The 19186-nt window shown below is 44.0% G+C and overlaps 1 protein-coding gene across 1 annotated transcript in view; it reads right to left on the reverse strand.

Moving 5' to 3' along the window:
- SCARF2 (scavenger receptor class F member 2) overlaps window positions 1-18304 on the reverse strand; it is a 220973-nt gene extending 202669 nt beyond the window's left edge. Inside the window, exon 1 of the mRNA XM_044289047.1 lies at window positions 17851-18304. Coding sequence (XP_044144982.1) covers window positions 17851-18089 — 239 coding nt within the window. The 5' untranslated portion in view covers window positions 18090-18304. The remainder of the gene's footprint in view (window positions 1-17850) is intronic.
- Window positions 18305-19186: the final 882 nt, after the last annotated feature.

The following is a 19186-nucleotide window of genomic DNA, read 5'->3' on the forward strand; positions in this document are numbered from 1 at the left end:
CTCAGTCCTATTCACTTCAAAGAGGCTAAGCATGATACCAAGCACTTTCGCTTGGTAAGCTGCAAGAAGGCCAAGGCGCACACAGTAGCGCCAGTGCCTTCTCAAACAGCTGATCACCGGGGGGGCCCCGGTGTTGGACCCTCACTGATCAGATATTGATGACCTATCCTGAAGATAGGTCGTCAGTATCAGAATCTCGTAAAACCGCTTTAGTGTGGCCATACATATTAGTCTTTTGTCATCCGAACCCGCTGAGAATGGTGGGTTCAGCCGACACTCTAATGTGTGTTGGAAGTTCGCAACTCTCCCCTGACAGATGATTTTGGAGGAAACAAAGATTGGGCAAAATCCTTTTGTTCTCCTTGGACATACACCCTGGATTTCTGCAAGGAGCACCAGTACCCAGTTCTCAAGCTAAATACACATACTCACTCTACGTACACATCTCCCGCACATGCACAAAGACAAATCCAATGACAAACAGCAAATAATAATATATTTGAAGATGATGCCATTGAAAAAGTATCTACTGTGGACAAAACTCTCTCTCTCACGGATGCCTCCCCCAACCTTGTACAACCCTGTATAGTCTGGATGTGGTGGTTGCAGGTAGTCTCAGCAGCAGAAACAGACAAAACTGTGCTTGTTACGAAAACAGCACAGTGAGCTTTCCACATTTCACAAATTACGCAATCTGTGTGGCTTGTTGTGCTATACTGTTTCCTTATCTTCCAATTAGGCTACATGCACACGAATGTATTTGTTTCCATGTCCGTTCCGTTTTTTTTGCGGATAGGATGCGGACCTATTCATTTCAATGGGTCCGCAAAAAACGCAGACAGCACACCGTGTGCTGTCCGCATCAGCATGTCCGTTCCGTTGCCCCGCCAAAAAAATAGTGCTTGTCCTATTTTTTTCTAGTTTGCGGACAAGGATAGGCATTATTACAATAAATTAGAAAAAAAAAATGGATCCGCAAAAAAAACTGATGCCATACGGAACGTCATCCATTTTTTTTGCGGATCTGCAATTTGCGGACCGCAAAACACATACTGTCGTGTGTATGTAACCTTACTTGTATGGGAGTTACAAAAACTAGTGCAGCAGAGCCCATTCAGCTGTTTCCATAGGTCCAGGTAGGACAAGGTCCAAAGAGGACCCATACTCACATGGAAAACCTCTTTTAGTTTCCATCCAGATTAATGAAACCAGCATTTTCTATAGCCTAATAGTTTGGCTTACATTATTTATGTGAGACTTTGTCCAAGTAGAACATCAATGCAGAGATAATCGGATCAACATGAGGGCTTTCTTTTGCCCGTTGAACTTTTACAGTCTAATTCCAAACACCAAAACACAAAAATATACTTTCCAGCCTACTGTTCAGTATTTACCTCTCAGAATGTTCTTCTTCATGCTTCATCTCAACAGCAAGTTTCTGACATTAAGACATATCAAAAGTTTTGATTGGTGAGGTCTGAGTGCACTCTCTCTCCTCGTTGAGAAGGAGCTAGATAGACTCAATAAAAAGTATACAGAACCTCCTGCAGTTAGGGTAGAGAGCTCTCTTCTCATTCTAGGGATTGTCTCAACACTCAGACCCCCATCGATCATAACCTTAGAGATGTCTCTATGACATATCAAAAGAGACTGCACAATCAATCAGCTCATGTGCAGAATTCTTTAAAAAAAAACTGGACTAATATAATCCCCTTCTTGAAATCTCTTCAGTTGGTGCATCCAACATCAGTATAGACAAAACTCCAAAAATACCCGTGATCACTGTTAGTATGTGGCTCGTGACACCTCTGATCACTTACGGTATTGTTATGCAGCTGATAGTTGTGGTGTTCCCAGCATCTCATACCAGTGCTGCTTCATTCTCATGGCCAACTCAGGCTTTATCCATGGCCGAGTAATAGACAGAAGGAGATCTCCAGAATTGACTAATATACAGTTGCAAGAAAAAGTATGTGAACCCTTTGGAATGATATGGATTTCTGCACAAATTGGTCATAAAATGTGATCTGATCTTCATCTAAGTCACAAAAATAGACAATCACAGTCTGCTTAAACTAATAACACACAAGGAAATGAATGCTGACATGTTTTTATTGAAGACACCATGTAAACATTCACAGTGCAGGTGGAAAAAGTATGTGAACCCCTAGACTAATGACATCTCCAAGAGCTAATTGGAGTGAGGTGTCAGACAACTGGAGTCCAATCAATGAGATGAGATTGGAGGTGTTGGTTACAGCTGTCCTGCCCTATAAAAACACACACCAGTTCTGGGTTTGCTTTTCACAAGAAGCATTGCCTGATGTGAATGATGACTCGCATAAAAAAGAGCTCTCAGAAGACCTACGATTAAGAATTGTTGACTTGCATAAAGCTGGAAAGGGTTATAAAAGTATCTCCAAAAGCCTTGCTGTTCATCAGTCCACGGTAAGACAAATTGTCTATAAATGGAGAAAGTTCAGCACTGCTGCTACTCTCCCTAGGAGTGGCCGTCCTGTAAAGATGACTGCAAGAGCACAGCGCAGACTGCTCAATGAGGTTAAGAAGAATCCTAGAGTGTCAGCTAAAGACTTACAAAAGTCTCTGGCATATGCTAACATCCCTGTTAGCGAATCTACGATACGTAAAACACTAAACAAGAATGTATTTCATGGGAGGATACCACAGAGGAAGCCACTGCTGTCCCAAAAAAAACATTGCTGCACGTTTACAGTTTGCATAAGAGCACCTGGATGTTCCACAGCAGTACTAGAAAAATATTCTGTGGACAGATGAAACCAAAGTTGAGTTGTTTGGAAGAAACACACAACACTATGTGTGGAGAAAAAGAGGCACAGCACACCAACATCAAAACCTCATCCCAACTGTGAAGTATGGTGGTGGGGACATCATGGTTTGGGGCTGCTTTGCTACGTCAGGGCCTGGACGGATTGCTATCATCAAAGGAAAAATGAATTCCCAAGTTTATCAAGACATTTTGCAGGAGAACTTAAGGCCACCTGTCCACCAGCTGAAGCGCAACAGAAGATGGGTGTTGCAACAGGACAACGACCAAAAGTATAGAAGTAAATCAACAACAGAATGGCTTAAACAGAAGAAAATATGCCTTCTGGAGTGGCCCAGTCACAGTCCTGACCTCAACCCGATTGAGATGCTGTTGCATGACCTCAAGAAAGCGATTCACACCAGACATCCCAAGAATATTGCTGAACTGAAACAGTTCTGTAAAGAGGAATGGTCAAGAATTACTCCTGACCGTTGTGCACGTCTGATCTGCAACTACAGGAAACATTTGCTTGAAGTTATTGCTGCCAAAGGAGGTTCAACCAGTTATTAAATCCAAGGGTTCACATACTTTTTCCACCTGCACTGTGAATGTTTACATGGTGTGTTCAATAAAAACATGGTAACATTTAATTATTTGTGTATTATTAGTTTAAGCAGACTGTGATTGTCTATTGTTGTGACTTAGATAAAGATCAGATCACATTTTATGACCAATTTGTGCAGAAATCCATATCATTCCAAAGGGATTCACATACTTTTTCTTGCAACTGTATATTATAAGTTTATGTTACAATGTATTTTAAATGTTAGCATTACACTTGTAATGTGTATTGCAAACTAAGCCAAAATTCCCATCCTGGGCCAGTCAAACTGTTAGGACATCAAAATCCCTTTCATAAGAAAACATATCACTTTGTGTGAAATGCTACATCCAGTGGCGTACCTCTAATAGAGGCAGGCCACGCAGCTGCTATGGGGCCCGTGGAGGAAGGGGGCCCGGCAGTGCAGGAAAGCCCCGTCCCCAATCACACTTACATAGCTAGCTGTGAAAACCTAGCTAGTTGTGGAGAAGGACCAGCAATGACATCATCATCATGTGATTAGTCAGTGGTTTTACAGCTAAAGAACCTGCGATGATGTCATCATCATGTGATCAGGGCTGGACAACGGGGCTCAGCAGTGGTGGTGAACTGCCTGGGGAGAGGTGAGTGGTGTCCTGGGTTAGCCTATAAGATCCCAATATGGGGGAGTTGTAGTTTTGTCCTACTGTATTCCCCTCCACGTAACGTTCAATGATTACCTAGAAGAACAATCTGGACATGCTGGGAGTTGTAGTTCTCTCCCCTTACAATATCCACTTATCCTATATAATAACAGTCTGGTAATGCTAGGGGCTGTAGTTCTCTTCTCTTATACTCTCTCCCTATATTGTCAACTTGTGTTCAGCAATAACAGCCTGGACTTGTTGGGAGTTGTAGTTCTCTGCCCACTACTTTTCAGCAATAAGGCCTGTTTCACACTGCCGGCAGTAGTTCCAGCAGAGAACAGCCTATCGCAGCTCTCTGGATCTGGGATTACTGGAGGTTACTGGAATGCCCGCCGGCCCTATTGTACCCAGAAAGCTCCGGCGGGCTGTTCTCTGCTGGAACTACTGTGCCAGTGTGAAACAGGCCTAAAATGGTCATGATGAGACTTGTAGTTCTCTTTTCACTATGATGTTCTGCAGCAGCTGAGGTGTGTATTAGGCTTTGTTCACATCTGCACTAGTGACGTTAGCTGTACTGCTCTGTCATAGGAGCACAACAACAAGAATCCTCCAGACATGGGGGCCTAAGGCTAGTTTCACACTAGCGTTCGGCTGTCCGCTCGTGAGCTCCGTTTGAAGGGGCTCACGAGCGGACCCGAACGCTTCTGTCCAGCCCTGATGCAGTCTGAATGGATGCGGATCCGCTCAGACTGCATCAGTCTGGCGGCGTTCAGCCTCCGCTCCGCCTAGCAGGCGGACACCTGAACGCTGCTTGCAGCGTTCAGGTGTCCGCCTGACCGTGCGGAGGCGTGCGGATCCGTCCAGACTTACAATGTAAGTCAATGGGGACGGATCTGTTTGAAGATGCCACAATATGGCTCAATCTTCAAGCGGATCCGTCCCCCATTGACTTTCAATGTAAAAGTCTGGACGGATCCGCTCAGGCTAATTTCACACTTAGCTTTTTTTTGCAAATATAATGCAGACGGATCCGATCGAACGCTAGTGTGAAAGTAGCCTAATTCAGATTCTTGCTGTGGGCCCATTCATTTTAATGTACTCTCCTGGCTACATCACAAACTGCAGAAAAGAATCATGATAACTATTCTGAACCACACAAAACTGCAAGAAAGAGAGCGAGAGACATCAAATAACAGAGCAGAGGGTGAAGTGGAAACTTTTTGGCAATGGTGCTGAATAGTGCTTTCTTTTCATGCAGGTAAAACAAGCACCCGTAGAGTGTCTCCCCAGCAGATCATGAGCTTCCCAGGTGCTGAACCCCCAGGCTCGTCTCTGGGGTTCCAAAGCACCAAAAGGGATTCTCAGACCGGACAACTCCGTGCAACTGACAGTTCCCCATGAACCCACAGTCTGCCTGTATTTTAACTGACTTCTCAAGCTGGAGACTAGTTCCTTCTGTGTGCTGCCTCTGTCCTTTGCCAGTAATTCATTTACATGCAGAGCGCCGGCAGTCATAAGAAACTTCTGGGCGACACGTGAACACACACAGTAAATGAATACACATAGGCCATCAGGTAACTCACAGTTGTTCACAGCACCATAAAAGAGGCAATTGTGAGATTGGAGAAGTGTGCGACCATTTCTAGAGCGGAGTTTATTAGCAGTGAGAAGGCACAGGACCTCAGGAATAGTAGTGGATGGCGTGTTACTCTGCCCAGAGGGAAGTTAACTTTTCATTCCGGTGTAAAAATAGAGAAGGAACCTAACAATTCTGGTAGAAGACAATGTTCCAAGCTCTACATGAATATTGATGTGTGTGCAGCCAGCTTAGGCTGTGCCGTTCCACCGAGGCCTACAGAGAACAGGAAATCCGACCCACAATGCTATGTAAAAGGGTTACTCTTCTGAAACCTTCTCCTGTCTCTCCGGCTTCACAAAGTGGATAGCACAAGGTACTCTCAGATAATGCAGAATGCTAGGGGAAGCAATGCCTCGCTACATGGCAACCACACTCTCATCTTCATCCTCTCATAATAGCTGGCTGTATTAAAAAATATTTTCATATTAATAAAATTACAATAAAATTCGGTACATCTGTTGTAATCCCTTCTCTGGCAGGGACACTGCTCATCCTGGATCTCCTGGTTCATGAAGTTCTCAACCATATCTTCCATCACATGTCACAGAGACTTTCATAGAGGGCCCCAGCGCCTTTTGGCTCCTGCCAGCCTCTCTAGCTTTAACTAAAGAGTAGCTCAGTATGGGAAATGAGTATAAGCTCTTGCAAAAGCCTTAAGAGGCCAATAGAAGGAATATACATTTCTGAAGTTTATTTTTTGCTTTTTTTTAAAAGAATCAGTTGTGTCAAAATCGACCGCATATTTAAAGGTGAATTAACGGTCTTACACTGGAGAGATTGGGAGATCATCAGTGTATTTCTTTGCATACTTGCTTAATAGCGATTCTGTTGGTTAAAAAAAATTGATTATACTCCTTAAAGGGAACCTGTCACCGGGATTTTGGGTATAGAGCTGAGGACATGAGTTGCTAGATGGCCACTAGCACATCCGCAATACACAGTCCCCATAGCTCTGTGTGCTTTTATTGTGTAAAAAAACCGATTTGATACATATGCAAAGTAACCAGATATGAGTCCTGTACGTAACTCATCTCACGTACAGGACTCATCTCAGGTTAATTTGCAAATGTATCAAATCGTTTTTTTTACACAATAAAAGCACACAGAGCTATGGGAAATGGATATTGCAGATGTGCTAGAGGCCATCTAGCAACCCATGTCCTCAGCTCTATACACAAAATCCAGGTGACAGGTTCCCTTTAAAGGTGCTCCCTTTTTCTTTTCATATTGATGACCTACAGTCATGTGAAAAAATTAGGACACCCTTTGAAAGCATGTGGTTTTTTGTAACATTTTTAATAAAAGGTTATTTCATCTCCGTTTCAACAATACAGAGAGATTAAAGTAATCCAACTAAACAAAGAAAACTGAAGAAAAGTCTTTTCAAGATCTTCTGTAAATGTCATTCTACAAAAATGCCTATTCTAACTGAGGAAAAAGATAGGACACCCTCACATGTATTCCCTCTTAAATTGGCTCAGATCTCACACAGGTATATCACACCAGGTGCACATAATTAGTAGATCGTTACTCTGCATGTTGAATGAGGCTTGCCCTATTTAAACCTCAGACATTTAGTTTGGTGTGCTCCTGACTGTTGAAGTGAGAGTGAGCACCATGGTGAGAGCAAAAGAGCTGTCAGAGGACTTCAGAAAAAAGATTGTAGCAGCCTATGAGTCTGGGAAGGGATTTAAAAAGATCTCAAAAGATTTTGAAATCAGCCATTCCACTGTCCGGAAGATAGTCTACAAGTGGAGGGCTTTCAAAACAACTGCCAACATGCCCAGGACTGGTCGCCCCAGCAAGTTCACCCCAAGAGCAGACCGCAAGATGCTAAAAGAGGTCTCCAAAAACCCTAAAGTGTCATCTTGAGAACTACAGCAGGCTCTGGCTACTGTTGATGTAGAAGTACATGCCTCTACAATCAGAAAGAGACTGTACAAGTTTAACTTGCATGGGAGGTGTGCAAGGAGGAAACCTTTGCTTTCCAAGAGAAACATCGAGGCCAGACTGACATTTGCCAGAGATAAAGTTGACAAAGACCAGGACTTCTGGAATAATGTTCTTTGGACAGATGAGTCCAAAATTGAATTATTTGGACACAACAGCAGAGGACATGTTTGGCGTAAACCAAACACAGCATTCCAAGAAAAGAACCTCATACCAACTGTGAAGCATGGAGGTGGAAGTGTCATGGTTTGGGGCTGCTTTGCTGCAGCAGGACCTGGTCAGCTCACCATCATAGAATCCACGATGAATTCTACTGTGTATCAGAAGGTGCTTGAAGAACATGTGAGACCATCAGTTAGAAAATTAAAGCTGAAGCGGAACTGGACCATGCAACAATGACCAAATACTAGTAAATCAACCAAAGATTGGCTGAAAAAGAAGAAATGGAGAGTCCTGGAATGGCCAAGTCAAAGTCCAGATTTGAATCCCATTGAGATGCTGTGGGGTGACTTGAAAAGGGCTGTACGTGCAAGAAACCCCTCAAACATCTCACAGCTGAAAAAGTTCTGCATTGAGGAGTGGGGTAAAATTTCCTCAGACCGATGTCGAAGACTGGTAGATGGCTACAAGAACCGTCTCACTGCAGTTATTTCAGCCAAAGGAGGTAACACTCGCTATTAGGGGCAAGGGTGTCCTATCTTTTTCCTCAGTTAGAATAGGCATTTTTGTAGAATGACATTTACAGAAGATCTTGAAAAGACTTTTCTTCAGTTTTCTTTGTTTAGTTGGATTACTTTAATCTCTCTGTATTGTTGAAACGGAGATGAAATAACCTTTTATTAAAAATGTTACAAAAAACCACATGCTTTCAAAGGGTGTCCTAATTTTTTCACATGACTGTATCTTCAGGACAAGGCTACTTTCACACTCGCGTTTGGTGTGGATCAGTCATGGATTTGCACGAACGCATCCGTTCAGATAATACAACCGCATGCATCCGTTCAGAATGGATCAGTTTGTATTATCTGTAACATAGCAAAGACGGATCCGTCTTGAACACCATTGAAAGTCAATGGAGCACGGATCCATTTTCTATTGTGCCAGATTGAGTCACAGAAAACGGATCCGTCCTTATTGACTTACATTGTGTGTCAGAATGGATCCGTTTGGCTCAGTTTCGTCAGACGGACAACAAAACGCTGCAACCAGCGTTTTGGTGCCCGCCTCCAAAGCAGAATGGAGATGGAACGGATGCAAACTGATGCATTCTGAGCGGATCCTTTTCCATTCAAAATGCATTAGAGAAAAACTGGTTTTGGACCGCTCGTGAGAGCCCTAAACGGATCTCACAAACGGAAAGCTAAAACGCGAGTGTGAAAGTAGCCTAAGTCATCAATATCAGATCAGCGGGGGTCAGACAGCTGTTCAGCAATTTGAAGAGAGGTACACTCTCTTCATGCCTTCTCTTCATTGTTCACCTGTTCGCCGTCGACAACGCAGCGGTGAGCAGGTGTAATTACAAGAAGCTGCCCCATTCACTTGAATGGGGCGGCTCTGTAGTATACACTTAAATAGGAAAGACCCGTCCCATAGAAGCGTGCAACCCTTGTAAATGGCCTACAATAACAAAAGAATGTATATACTCACCTGTTTTCTCCTCTGCTTCTTCCTGCGCTGTGCTCCGGTCCTCACTGCTGCTATTTGTTTTTCTGGCTGCAGTGGTACACGGTTCCGTTCACATACAGGGATATTTGGCTTTTAGGTGAAATTTATGGAAAACATAAAAAGTTTACGCTACAGTGATATTATATCATGAAAGTATGGCATTTAAGTAGAAACAGCAATGGTGATTTCCTCATCTCAAACTATTTATTGAAGCAGAAGCCAACAACAGTGGTGGGTATACCCCCACAAAAATGTCACTGTCTCAACAACTTGTCATGTGGCCTTGAGCATCAATCACAGCTTGACAACAACGTCTCATGCTGTTCACAAGTCGACTTATTGTCTACTGAGGCATGGCATTCCACACTTCTTGAAGGGCAGCCCTCAGGTCATTGAGGTTCTAGGGTACAGATTTATGAGCCTCTACCTGGTGACTCAGCTGATCCCATAGGTTTTCAATGGGATTCAGGTCTGGAGGAAGTGACCACTCCATTCGAGGTACCCCTGTATCCAGCAGCCATTCCCTAATATGCGACCTCAATGAGCTGGCGCTTTGTCCTCCATGAAGATGAAATTAGGCCTGTGTTGTTCATGCAGAGGTACAATGACTGGATTAAAGATGTTATTCAAGTAGTATGGGCTTGTCCCTGGACCAAAGTGTAGGACAGTTTTGTATTGACTAGACACATCTGCCCACACCGTAACGCCACCACCGCCAAAGGCTCGTCTGGTGACAACAGTGGATGATGCATAGCGCTCTCCTTGACGTCTCCAACATCGTTGGCGGCCATCATTTCTGCTCAGCATGAATTGACTTTCATTAGTGAACAGCGCTGAAGGCCACTGGTCCCTCGTCCAGCGTAGATGCTTCCTACCCATGCAAGACGATGACAACTGTGCCTGGTGGTGTGGCCAGATACCCTTGCAGGTTGTCTAGCATGCAGACCACGCTGATGTAAATGGATTTGAATGGTCTGACATGACACTTGGGTGCCTCTGACCTCCATTAAATGTGCCTGGAGTCATCCGATTCTGCAGGGCATTGTTCACAATGAAGCAGTCATCAGTGTAGGATGTGGCCAAAGGACATCCACTTCTATGCCTTTCTGTGACTCTTCCAGTCTCTCTGTATCTCTGTTGCAACCTGCTGACACTCTGTGACACTCTAAGCTCAGGGGCCACTTCCGTCTGAGAACATCCTGCTTGAAGACTCACAATGGCGAGGTACTGTTGATCAATTGTTAGGTGTCGTCTTGGTCTCATGATGTCAAAATGTGAACAGCATGATGAGGAGGACTGATTAAATACCAATTCTAATTTAAATTTATTGGGAAATTCATAGATCAAACAACTGTTGTGAATTTTGCCATTAAGCTCCTTGTTAGAGAACAGCAAGTTGTACAAAAAGTATTGAAACATTGAACACTTGGACATGTGCATTCAAAAGTTTAGAGAAGGTCACAATAAGTTGACTTGTAAAGGTTAGAGTGCATTTAAGGTTCATACTGAAATTTCACCCACAAGCCAAATATCCCTAACTTTTTGTGATTAGTGTACAACGATGATGTCAGCAGCAGGAGGACCAAAAGCATAGTGCTCGATAAAACCGAAAAGAAGAGGGTATCCATTCATTTATTATTTAAAGCCAATTATAGGGGGATGCCCGAGTTTTTATATAACTTGGACAACCCCTTTAAAGAGGACTAACCAGCAACCAACATGTCTGTTGTAGTAAATACACAAATTCCACCTGAAATGACAATTCTGGAGTATCTTTTCTTAGAACTTCACATCGTACTGTTCTTCTTTTTATTCCTCCAAGAAAGGTATGATTAAACTGACAACTGCACAGTCTGATATTGTCAGTAGAGATGACCGAATTTCAGGTTATGAAGTCTATGGGCTGCAAAACGGATCCTGTCCCATTTCCGTTATGCAGGAGAGAACTCCCCTGCATAACGGAAATGGAACAAATCCGTTTTTGCAGCCCGTAGACTTCTATTATGACAGAATGAATAACGGAATGCCTCTAAAGGCATTCCATTATGCATTCCTTCCTAGAATTGCGCTATGGTCCATGGTAACGGAATCCATAACTCAATTCACCTTTTACCAGTAAACGAAGAGTGAACGAATTTAAAAATATGAAATTCGCTCATCTCTAATTCTCAGCAATAACTGGATACTATCATACTGTGTATGGACACAACTGGCTAAACCCAGGTGTCCATATAATCATACATTTCTAGGAGAAGGTACATAAAATAGTGTAACACAGAGGTGTACAAAGAAGTGCTTATGAATAGTGTAGAGCGACACGAGCTTCGGATGCTTCATCTGAAGTCACTTTGTTTAAAACTTTGGAATAATACTGTATGAGATCCGTTTCTGTACAGTATTAGACTATATGGGCTTTGATGAGCCAAAGTAAGTTATAAGTGAAGTCGCGCGTGACTTCGTTGACTAACTTCGGTAGTTGATTTTTAAAGTGGAAACCACTTTAAAATGTGACACCGAACTCAGCTTCGGTTCTGAGGTACAACAGTACTCAACACTACTTATGAATTATTATTTTATGGAGAATTCAATAATTAACAAAAACAGACAAGTCAGGAGAGCGGACAGGTCCTTCTTCTGAAGACAAAATCATTGGTAACAACCATTCTACACTATAAATACTGCGCATTAACAGCCATTCTAAACTATAAATACTGCGCATTAGAGAGGACCTTTCACAGTTTTTTTTATTGTAGATAAATACCTTTTCCCTGGCTGTGACGCTCTCCGCTCTGATTGGATTGCGGCACAGCCAGGGAAAAGGAGACGCGCATTGAGAAACCCTGGCGTCTCCTCCTCCCTGTACCGATGCTTAGTATTAGCATACTGAGAGGGAAAGATACAGGGGGCACAGCGGGGCGCAGGAGCGATATTTAAAAAAAACATTCAGGGTGGCAGCATCAGTGGCAGAGTAAAGTAAAGGTATTTATCTACAATTAAAAAAAACTGTGAAAGGTCCTCCTTAACAGCCATTGTACACTATAAATACTGCACATTCACAGTCATTGTACACTATAAATACTGCGCATTCACAGCCATTCTACACTATAAATACTGCACATTAACAGCCATCCTACACTATAAATACTATGCATCAACAGCCATTGTACACTATAAATACGGCGCATTAACAGGTATCCTACTGTCACGCTTAGGAGGGAAGGGGGGAACAGGGAATCAGGACTAGGGACGGAAGATGGACACCTCCTAGTAAAAACCCTAACCAAAATCCTGACGGACTACCAGTATGAACAGACCCCAAAGGTAGGTGTGTTCATATGCAGGAATACCTAGAGTCCGATCTAGCCCTATAGGACCCTGGTACTAATGGCAGGGATGAGACTACCTGTTATTCCAAAAGGAAGGACGAACAGGAGTCTCCTTCAGGCTTAATACAAACAATAGGGAAATGCAACACACAGAATCCAAACAAAATACCAAAGGGAAAGGAAAGACTTAACTTCAAAGAGATTGCCAGTCTCACAGATCTCCTGCCACTCACTGTTGCCGGGACGTCCGTATATATCGGTACGTCCGTGACATCTACACTATACATACTGCGCATAAACAGCCATCCTACACTATAAATACTGCGCATTAACAGGCATCCAACATTATACTATTTTCAAATATGGCAGCTGTTTGGACTAAATGTAAGGACAACTGGATAAACATGTCTAGAAAATAATCCGTCTGCCATGCTCTGACACTCTATACCATAGATAGCGTTATAAAGATATTACTGTAGGAATGGGTCTCATATTTTACACATATGATGCTGTATTCTTAGCCAGAATATGACATGGTGTAGTGTGCACCTTATGTCATAGGAACTGGATTAACTAGAACTTTTACATTTAAAGAAAGTGTTTAAATAGAATGTTTTAGACCTGGACTTAAAGAGGACCTTTCACTCCTATACAAACTAAAAACGAACTCTATCTGTGGGCAGAGCGGTGCCCAGGGGTCCCCCTGCACTTACTAGTATGCCTGGGCTATGATCTGGGCACTGCGATTGGCCAGCACTGCAGCAAGGGACACACCTCCTACAAAAAATCAGTCCAGTACAACAGACGGAGCTGAGACACCGGAGCCTATACCGGGCGAACGGAGCGGCGCCCAGGCATACTAGTAAGTGCAGGTGGACCCCTGGGCGCCGCTCTGCCCACAGATAGAGTTCGTTTTTAGTTTGTATACTAGTGAAAGGTCAGTTTTAAAGGGGTATTCCCATCTGGGTCACTGATGGCAAATCGCTAGGATATGCCATCACTGTCAGATAGGTGTGGGTCCCACCTCGAGGACTCCCTCTTATCTCCACATTAGGGCCCCAATGTGAAGGAGAGCACACTAAACATACGCAGCTTGCTCTCCATTCATTGCAATGGGACTTGCCGGACGAGAGCCCTTGGGTATTTTTGGAAGACACATAACAGTGAATGGAGAGCAATTTGCACAAGCATGGCCACCTCTTCATTCACCGCTGAGGGACTGCTGGAAATAGCTGTAACACCTGGGACTCCGATCTACTACATAAAATCTAAATTAAAATTCATTTTAATTCCACGTTGTAATGCAACAATAAAGGGAAAACATCAAGGAAGGTGAATACTTTTACAAGGCACTGTATCGGACGGTGGGGACCCCTGCCTGTCCACTGCAGCCCCTGGAGAGCTGGACCACCACTAATCAGACATTGATGAGCCATCCTGAGGATACGTTTACTGCATTCTCACCTTGCATTTTCTAGAGAAAGTCAATGGCGCAGAATAACAGATTATTTATCTATCGGCCCCCTCTTTGTTTTACTGGGGACATCCATAAAACATAGGAACATGTGGGGATACTCAAGCTCACTTTAAAGCGCAGAGAATATACCCTATGGAACGTGTTGTAGTATGGGCATGCAACCCAGTTTACATGAAACACATTCAGCAACATAACACGTTGCTACACTGCCTTCCAAGAACAATTAGAACCAGGACCCAGGGAGCATTTCCAAAAATTCTATAGGTTTATGAGTCAGCATTTTACAATGAGCCAGTGTTATGTGCCTTACATTCTCTCTCAGGTTTTTAAAGTTTAACTAAAGACATGCCAAGACGCTACCTCTTACCCTATTCCATACAGACATGTCAAGCGAGCAAACTGGAATAGCCATGGAAGTGGACAGATGTGACATGTCTGAGCTTCTTAATCGCTTGGAGAGCTCCTGGAGAGTTTGCCGCATATGTTTGTTAGCATGCTTATTTACCAGCCCCCAAAACAACACTTTCAGGGGTTCTTCAGTGAACGTGTTCCCAATACTACGAGAGTACTAGGACATCTATAGTTTCTGCAATTTTATACAGACTCTCCTGAAAGGATTCCGGTAACCAAACAGACGGATATTCTTATGGTCATCACTTTTTCTATGTATTATAGCTATCTTGTCTCATGATGACCTGTTCATATCAAGCAGAATGCCACTCTGCAACAAATGCTGCATCATCTGTCCAGCATTATCACATAATGTTGCATGAGCTGAGTCACTGATAGTTGTACACGGGGGAATGTGTTATCAATGATTGATAGCATTCTCTGTGTAAGTGTGTATACATAGATAGCTGTCAGTCACTGATAGTTGTACACGAGGGAATGTGTTATCAATGATTGATAGCATTCTCTGTGTAAGTGTGTATACATAGATAGCTGTCAGTCAATGATAACTGTCCCCGGCGAGGTATTATCTGTGATTGATAGTATTCTCTGTGTTAGTATGTATACATAGATAGCTATCAGTCAATGATAGTTCTACACAGAGCGGTGTTATCAGTGATTGATAGCATTCTCTGTGCAAGTGTGTATACAGAGATAGCTCTCAGTTACAGATAGCTGTACACATAGGAGGCGTTCTCACTGATCGAGAGCGGTTCGTGGTATGCCGGGCTGGATTCCTGTTCAGAGCAGGAGCGCACGGCGTCATTGGTTGCTATGACGCCGCGCGCTTCATGCCGCCGCTGCTGTACAGTAATACACTATACGAGTTTATTACCGTACCGTTTATTACCGTACAGCAGCGGCGGCATAAGGCGCACAGCGTCATAGCAACCAATGACGCTGTGCGCTCCTGCTCTGAACAGGAATCCAGCCCGGCATACCACGGACCGTTCTCAGCCGCGGAACACGGCCGTGTGCATTCGGCCTAAGTGTGTATACAGGGATAGCTGTCAGTCACTGATAGTTGTACATGAGGGAGGTGTTATGAGTAATTGATAGCATTCCTTGTGTAAGTGTGTATACATAGATAGCTGTCAGTCACTGATAGCTGTACACAGGGAGGTGTTACCAGGGATTGATAGAGAGATCAGTCACTGATAACACCTCCCCTGTGTACAATGAAAACAGAAATATCAGAAATTTAAAGGGTATATTTTACCATATACCGCTATGTGAAGTGGTCCCATGTCCTTTCTAGCATCTTCATGCATTCCCTCAATCCTACATGAAAAAGACTATGCATGTACAGAACGCAATCCCGCAAGACTTTAGGGACTGCCTGGCCGATACATCACAGAGGAGGAGGCGCAGCATAGAAGACGTGAGGAGGAGCCTCTGGGTGCAATGAGATGCAACGGCATTGCCCTCATTGCACCTAGAGGGTATTTTACATATTATAAAATGTTTTTTCTAAGATTAACAAAACGGGTGAAGATGCTTGAGAGGACACGGGACTTGTCTTACAGGCGCAGATGAACAGTGGCCGACTTTTCCCACAAAAATATACATCCATCTGCTGAGCTCCTACTGCTATATAGCTGGAGCTTGTAGTAATGGATGAAATGCCGTTAACAACGTGACGAATAAAGTTGCGGCAGGTATATTTGGGCATAGGACACTGGCCAGTCTTACCAAATCAAAGCTGCTAATTATGACCGGTCCCTCTTTTAACTCCTTAACTGCCCCCAAGAAGAATAAATCTGTCACTATAGGAATTATTAAGGCAAAACTACACGTATTCATTTCCTAATGAAGTTGTGCCACTTGTTACAATTATACCTTCCAGGATCTCATTCCAGAATCCATAAAGAACTCGGGTAAAGGATATATTCATCGCATTAGCTGAGATTTATTGCCTTCTTCACGCAGTATATTACAATATAATTGAAGTGTTGAGGAGAAGTAACTTAATTAACTGTTAGGAAAGTCACAGGCACTGCGAGCCATTATGAGAAAAATGAAAGGAACTGCCAATTCACGTCATTTGGCGGCAAATTAGGAAATGGCTTTCTATGGAACTCTCTGCCTGTCTATGACAAATCCATGCCCACTGTGCTGTCGCTCTTCATCAACCTGCACTCAGCTACACGCTGGACATACTGAACCAATCAATACCGCATTATGCAATCCGGGGGCCCCTCCTGTTGGGAACTTCATGTACTTCCCAAAATAGTAACAGCCCCCACAGCTTTACTAAACGCGCCATCCACTCTCTTTGAAATGATTCCAAACTTTCATGGATTCAACCACCATCTTCCTTCCGTCTTCTCAAGTCTACCTTCCATTCAGAACACAGCGGCCTTGGCCACAACGCGCGTCGCAGCCACTGAACTGACTGTGGGCCAGAGCGTGAAAAAAAAATCAAGCGGTATTGTTTTTTTTTTTTTTTGCAAAATCTGGGTCACGGCAATTTACGAGTTGAACTGTGACCCCATTAGGGCTCATGCACACAACAGTATGTAATTGGCGGTCCGCAAAACACCGATCCGCAAAAAAAAAAAAAAAAAAGGATGACATCCGTGGGACATCTGTGTTGCATCTGTTTCTTTTTTTTGCGGATCCATTGTAACAATGCCCGTCCTTGTCTGCAAAACAGACAAGAATAGGACATGTTCTATTTTTTGTTGTTTTGTTTTGCGGACACGGAACGCACACATAGTCATTTCCGTTTTTTTTTTCAAGTCCCATTGAAATGAATGGTACTGTGTACAGATCTGTTAAAAAAAGAAAAACGCAACAGAAATGGAAGAAAAATTCGATTATGTGCAGGAGACCCTTGGTCATGCCATCGACCACAGGGGTCTAGCAGTGGTCACCTCTCTCCAGGATGTGAGGTTACTAAGCAACAGTGGAGGAGTAACAGCGGCAATGCTACTTATGGGACAAACCGTAACTTTCCAGTACTTTGTCAGAGTTTCCCTTTAAGATCATTCAGACCATCAGCAGCCTTTCAAATCTGCCTACAAGATACTAACAGCAGTCAGGGTTCTGCTTTAAGGTAACCCTATTTCTGCAAGGGCTTACCAAACCGGCTCTGGCTGGAGTTCCCCTTTAAGGAAACTAACAGCTTTGTGGCTGGATACAGACATTCTTTTTTACAGAGAGACCATGAAGTAACAGAACTTCTGCCCTACTTTATCCAGCCATGCCTGAAAGTAATTTGTCAAAGTGTCTTTAAAGGAACAGCATAGGGTCATGGCACCAATAGCAGGGCTGTAAAGGTCCCCCTTTAAGGAGCATACATTGAGAGTACAGCACAGGCTCTTACCCTATGGATTTGCATACATTCCTTCCTCTAGGACTGACTTCTTGGCCACTTCCACAGTTCACACAGCAAAGCATTAAAATCACCACAGAGAAGAAGCAGAAGAAGTGAGACCCTGGTGTCCCCTTGTGCTTGAGCAGCAGCAGAGTCCATTCCCTCACGCATCTTCCCTCCATCCCTGAGAACTTTCCTCCTCTCCTCATCCCCATCCGACCCAGAGAAGCCGATGGCTCAATCTGCATCCCAGGCACCCTGCTCGCTGCGAACTTTCAAAGTCCCCCAGAGGCAGCCGGCAGGGGAGAGCAGAGGAGCATCTCAGCTGGGGGTCTCCAAAGCTTGTCCTGAAGGGTCCAGTCCACGAGGTGTCCGGCTGCAGACTCCTGACTGCACAGGGCGAGGAGGGACCGTCTTGTTTTTGTGCCGCCGCTCACACGGAGCGGAAATGGAGCTCAGTCCCTGTGACTGCCAGGCAGCTTGAAGTGATTTCTACGGCAGGAGTGGCAGAAGGAAATTCCAGATTTGCTACCCTGATTCTCCAGGGGGTGGGGCATAGTGGACGTGTCCCACCCCACCGCGACCACTATGGGCACTGAAGTTTCTCCTGGTGGCAGGGCTCTGGAGCCCACCGCACAATGCTTCTCTTATTTCACCTCAGGACTGGGGTCTCTAGCTGGGATTTAGATCCATTCTGACATCTGCTGATCTAAGCTGAAAACTTTTCCTGTGGTATCCTCTCATAAAGGATGCAAATCTGCTCCTACATGGGCCCCCTGTAAGCCAATGGGGAGTTCTGTGACTGTACAGGAGGACCGCAGGGTGTACGTTAGAAGTTATACACACACACAACTGCTGCTGCAGAACCTCTTTAGGGAGAGGAGAGTAAAACTGGCTATATGCTTGTTCGCACTCTTATTTGTTGGCCATGTTCACATCAGCGCTGCTCATTTCCGTAACTGAGCAGAGAAGCCCTCACTGAGTATTATGGGGTCTAAACTGGTTCCTGTCTGCTTCATGTAGCGGTATTTGGCTAAAGACAGTGATCTCAGTCAGATGCCATTATAGTCACCAGGGACGCCGCGGTGCGACTGGGCTAGGCTGCATACCGTATAGTTGGGTAGTCTGGTCCTCTACCAGAGTAGATTGACAAGAGTTTGTGACGCATATGTCAGTCTAGACTGAGCTTGTGGCTAAGTTCCCATCAGCGTTGTGTCGTCCATGTTCGGCCAGAGGAACAGAAAAATAGAAAAATAAAATATAAAGAACTCATCTGTTTGAATCCGTTTGCATCAGTTCCGTCAGGTTTTGATGTGACAGAAGTCCTGCCCATTGTACTTCCTGT

This window comes from Bufo gargarizans, chromosome 1 (genome assembly GCF_014858855.1).
Source record: "Bufo gargarizans isolate SCDJY-AF-19 chromosome 1, ASM1485885v1, whole genome shotgun sequence".
Classification (NCBI taxonomy): Eukaryota; Metazoa; Chordata; class Amphibia; order Anura; family Bufonidae; genus Bufo; species Bufo gargarizans.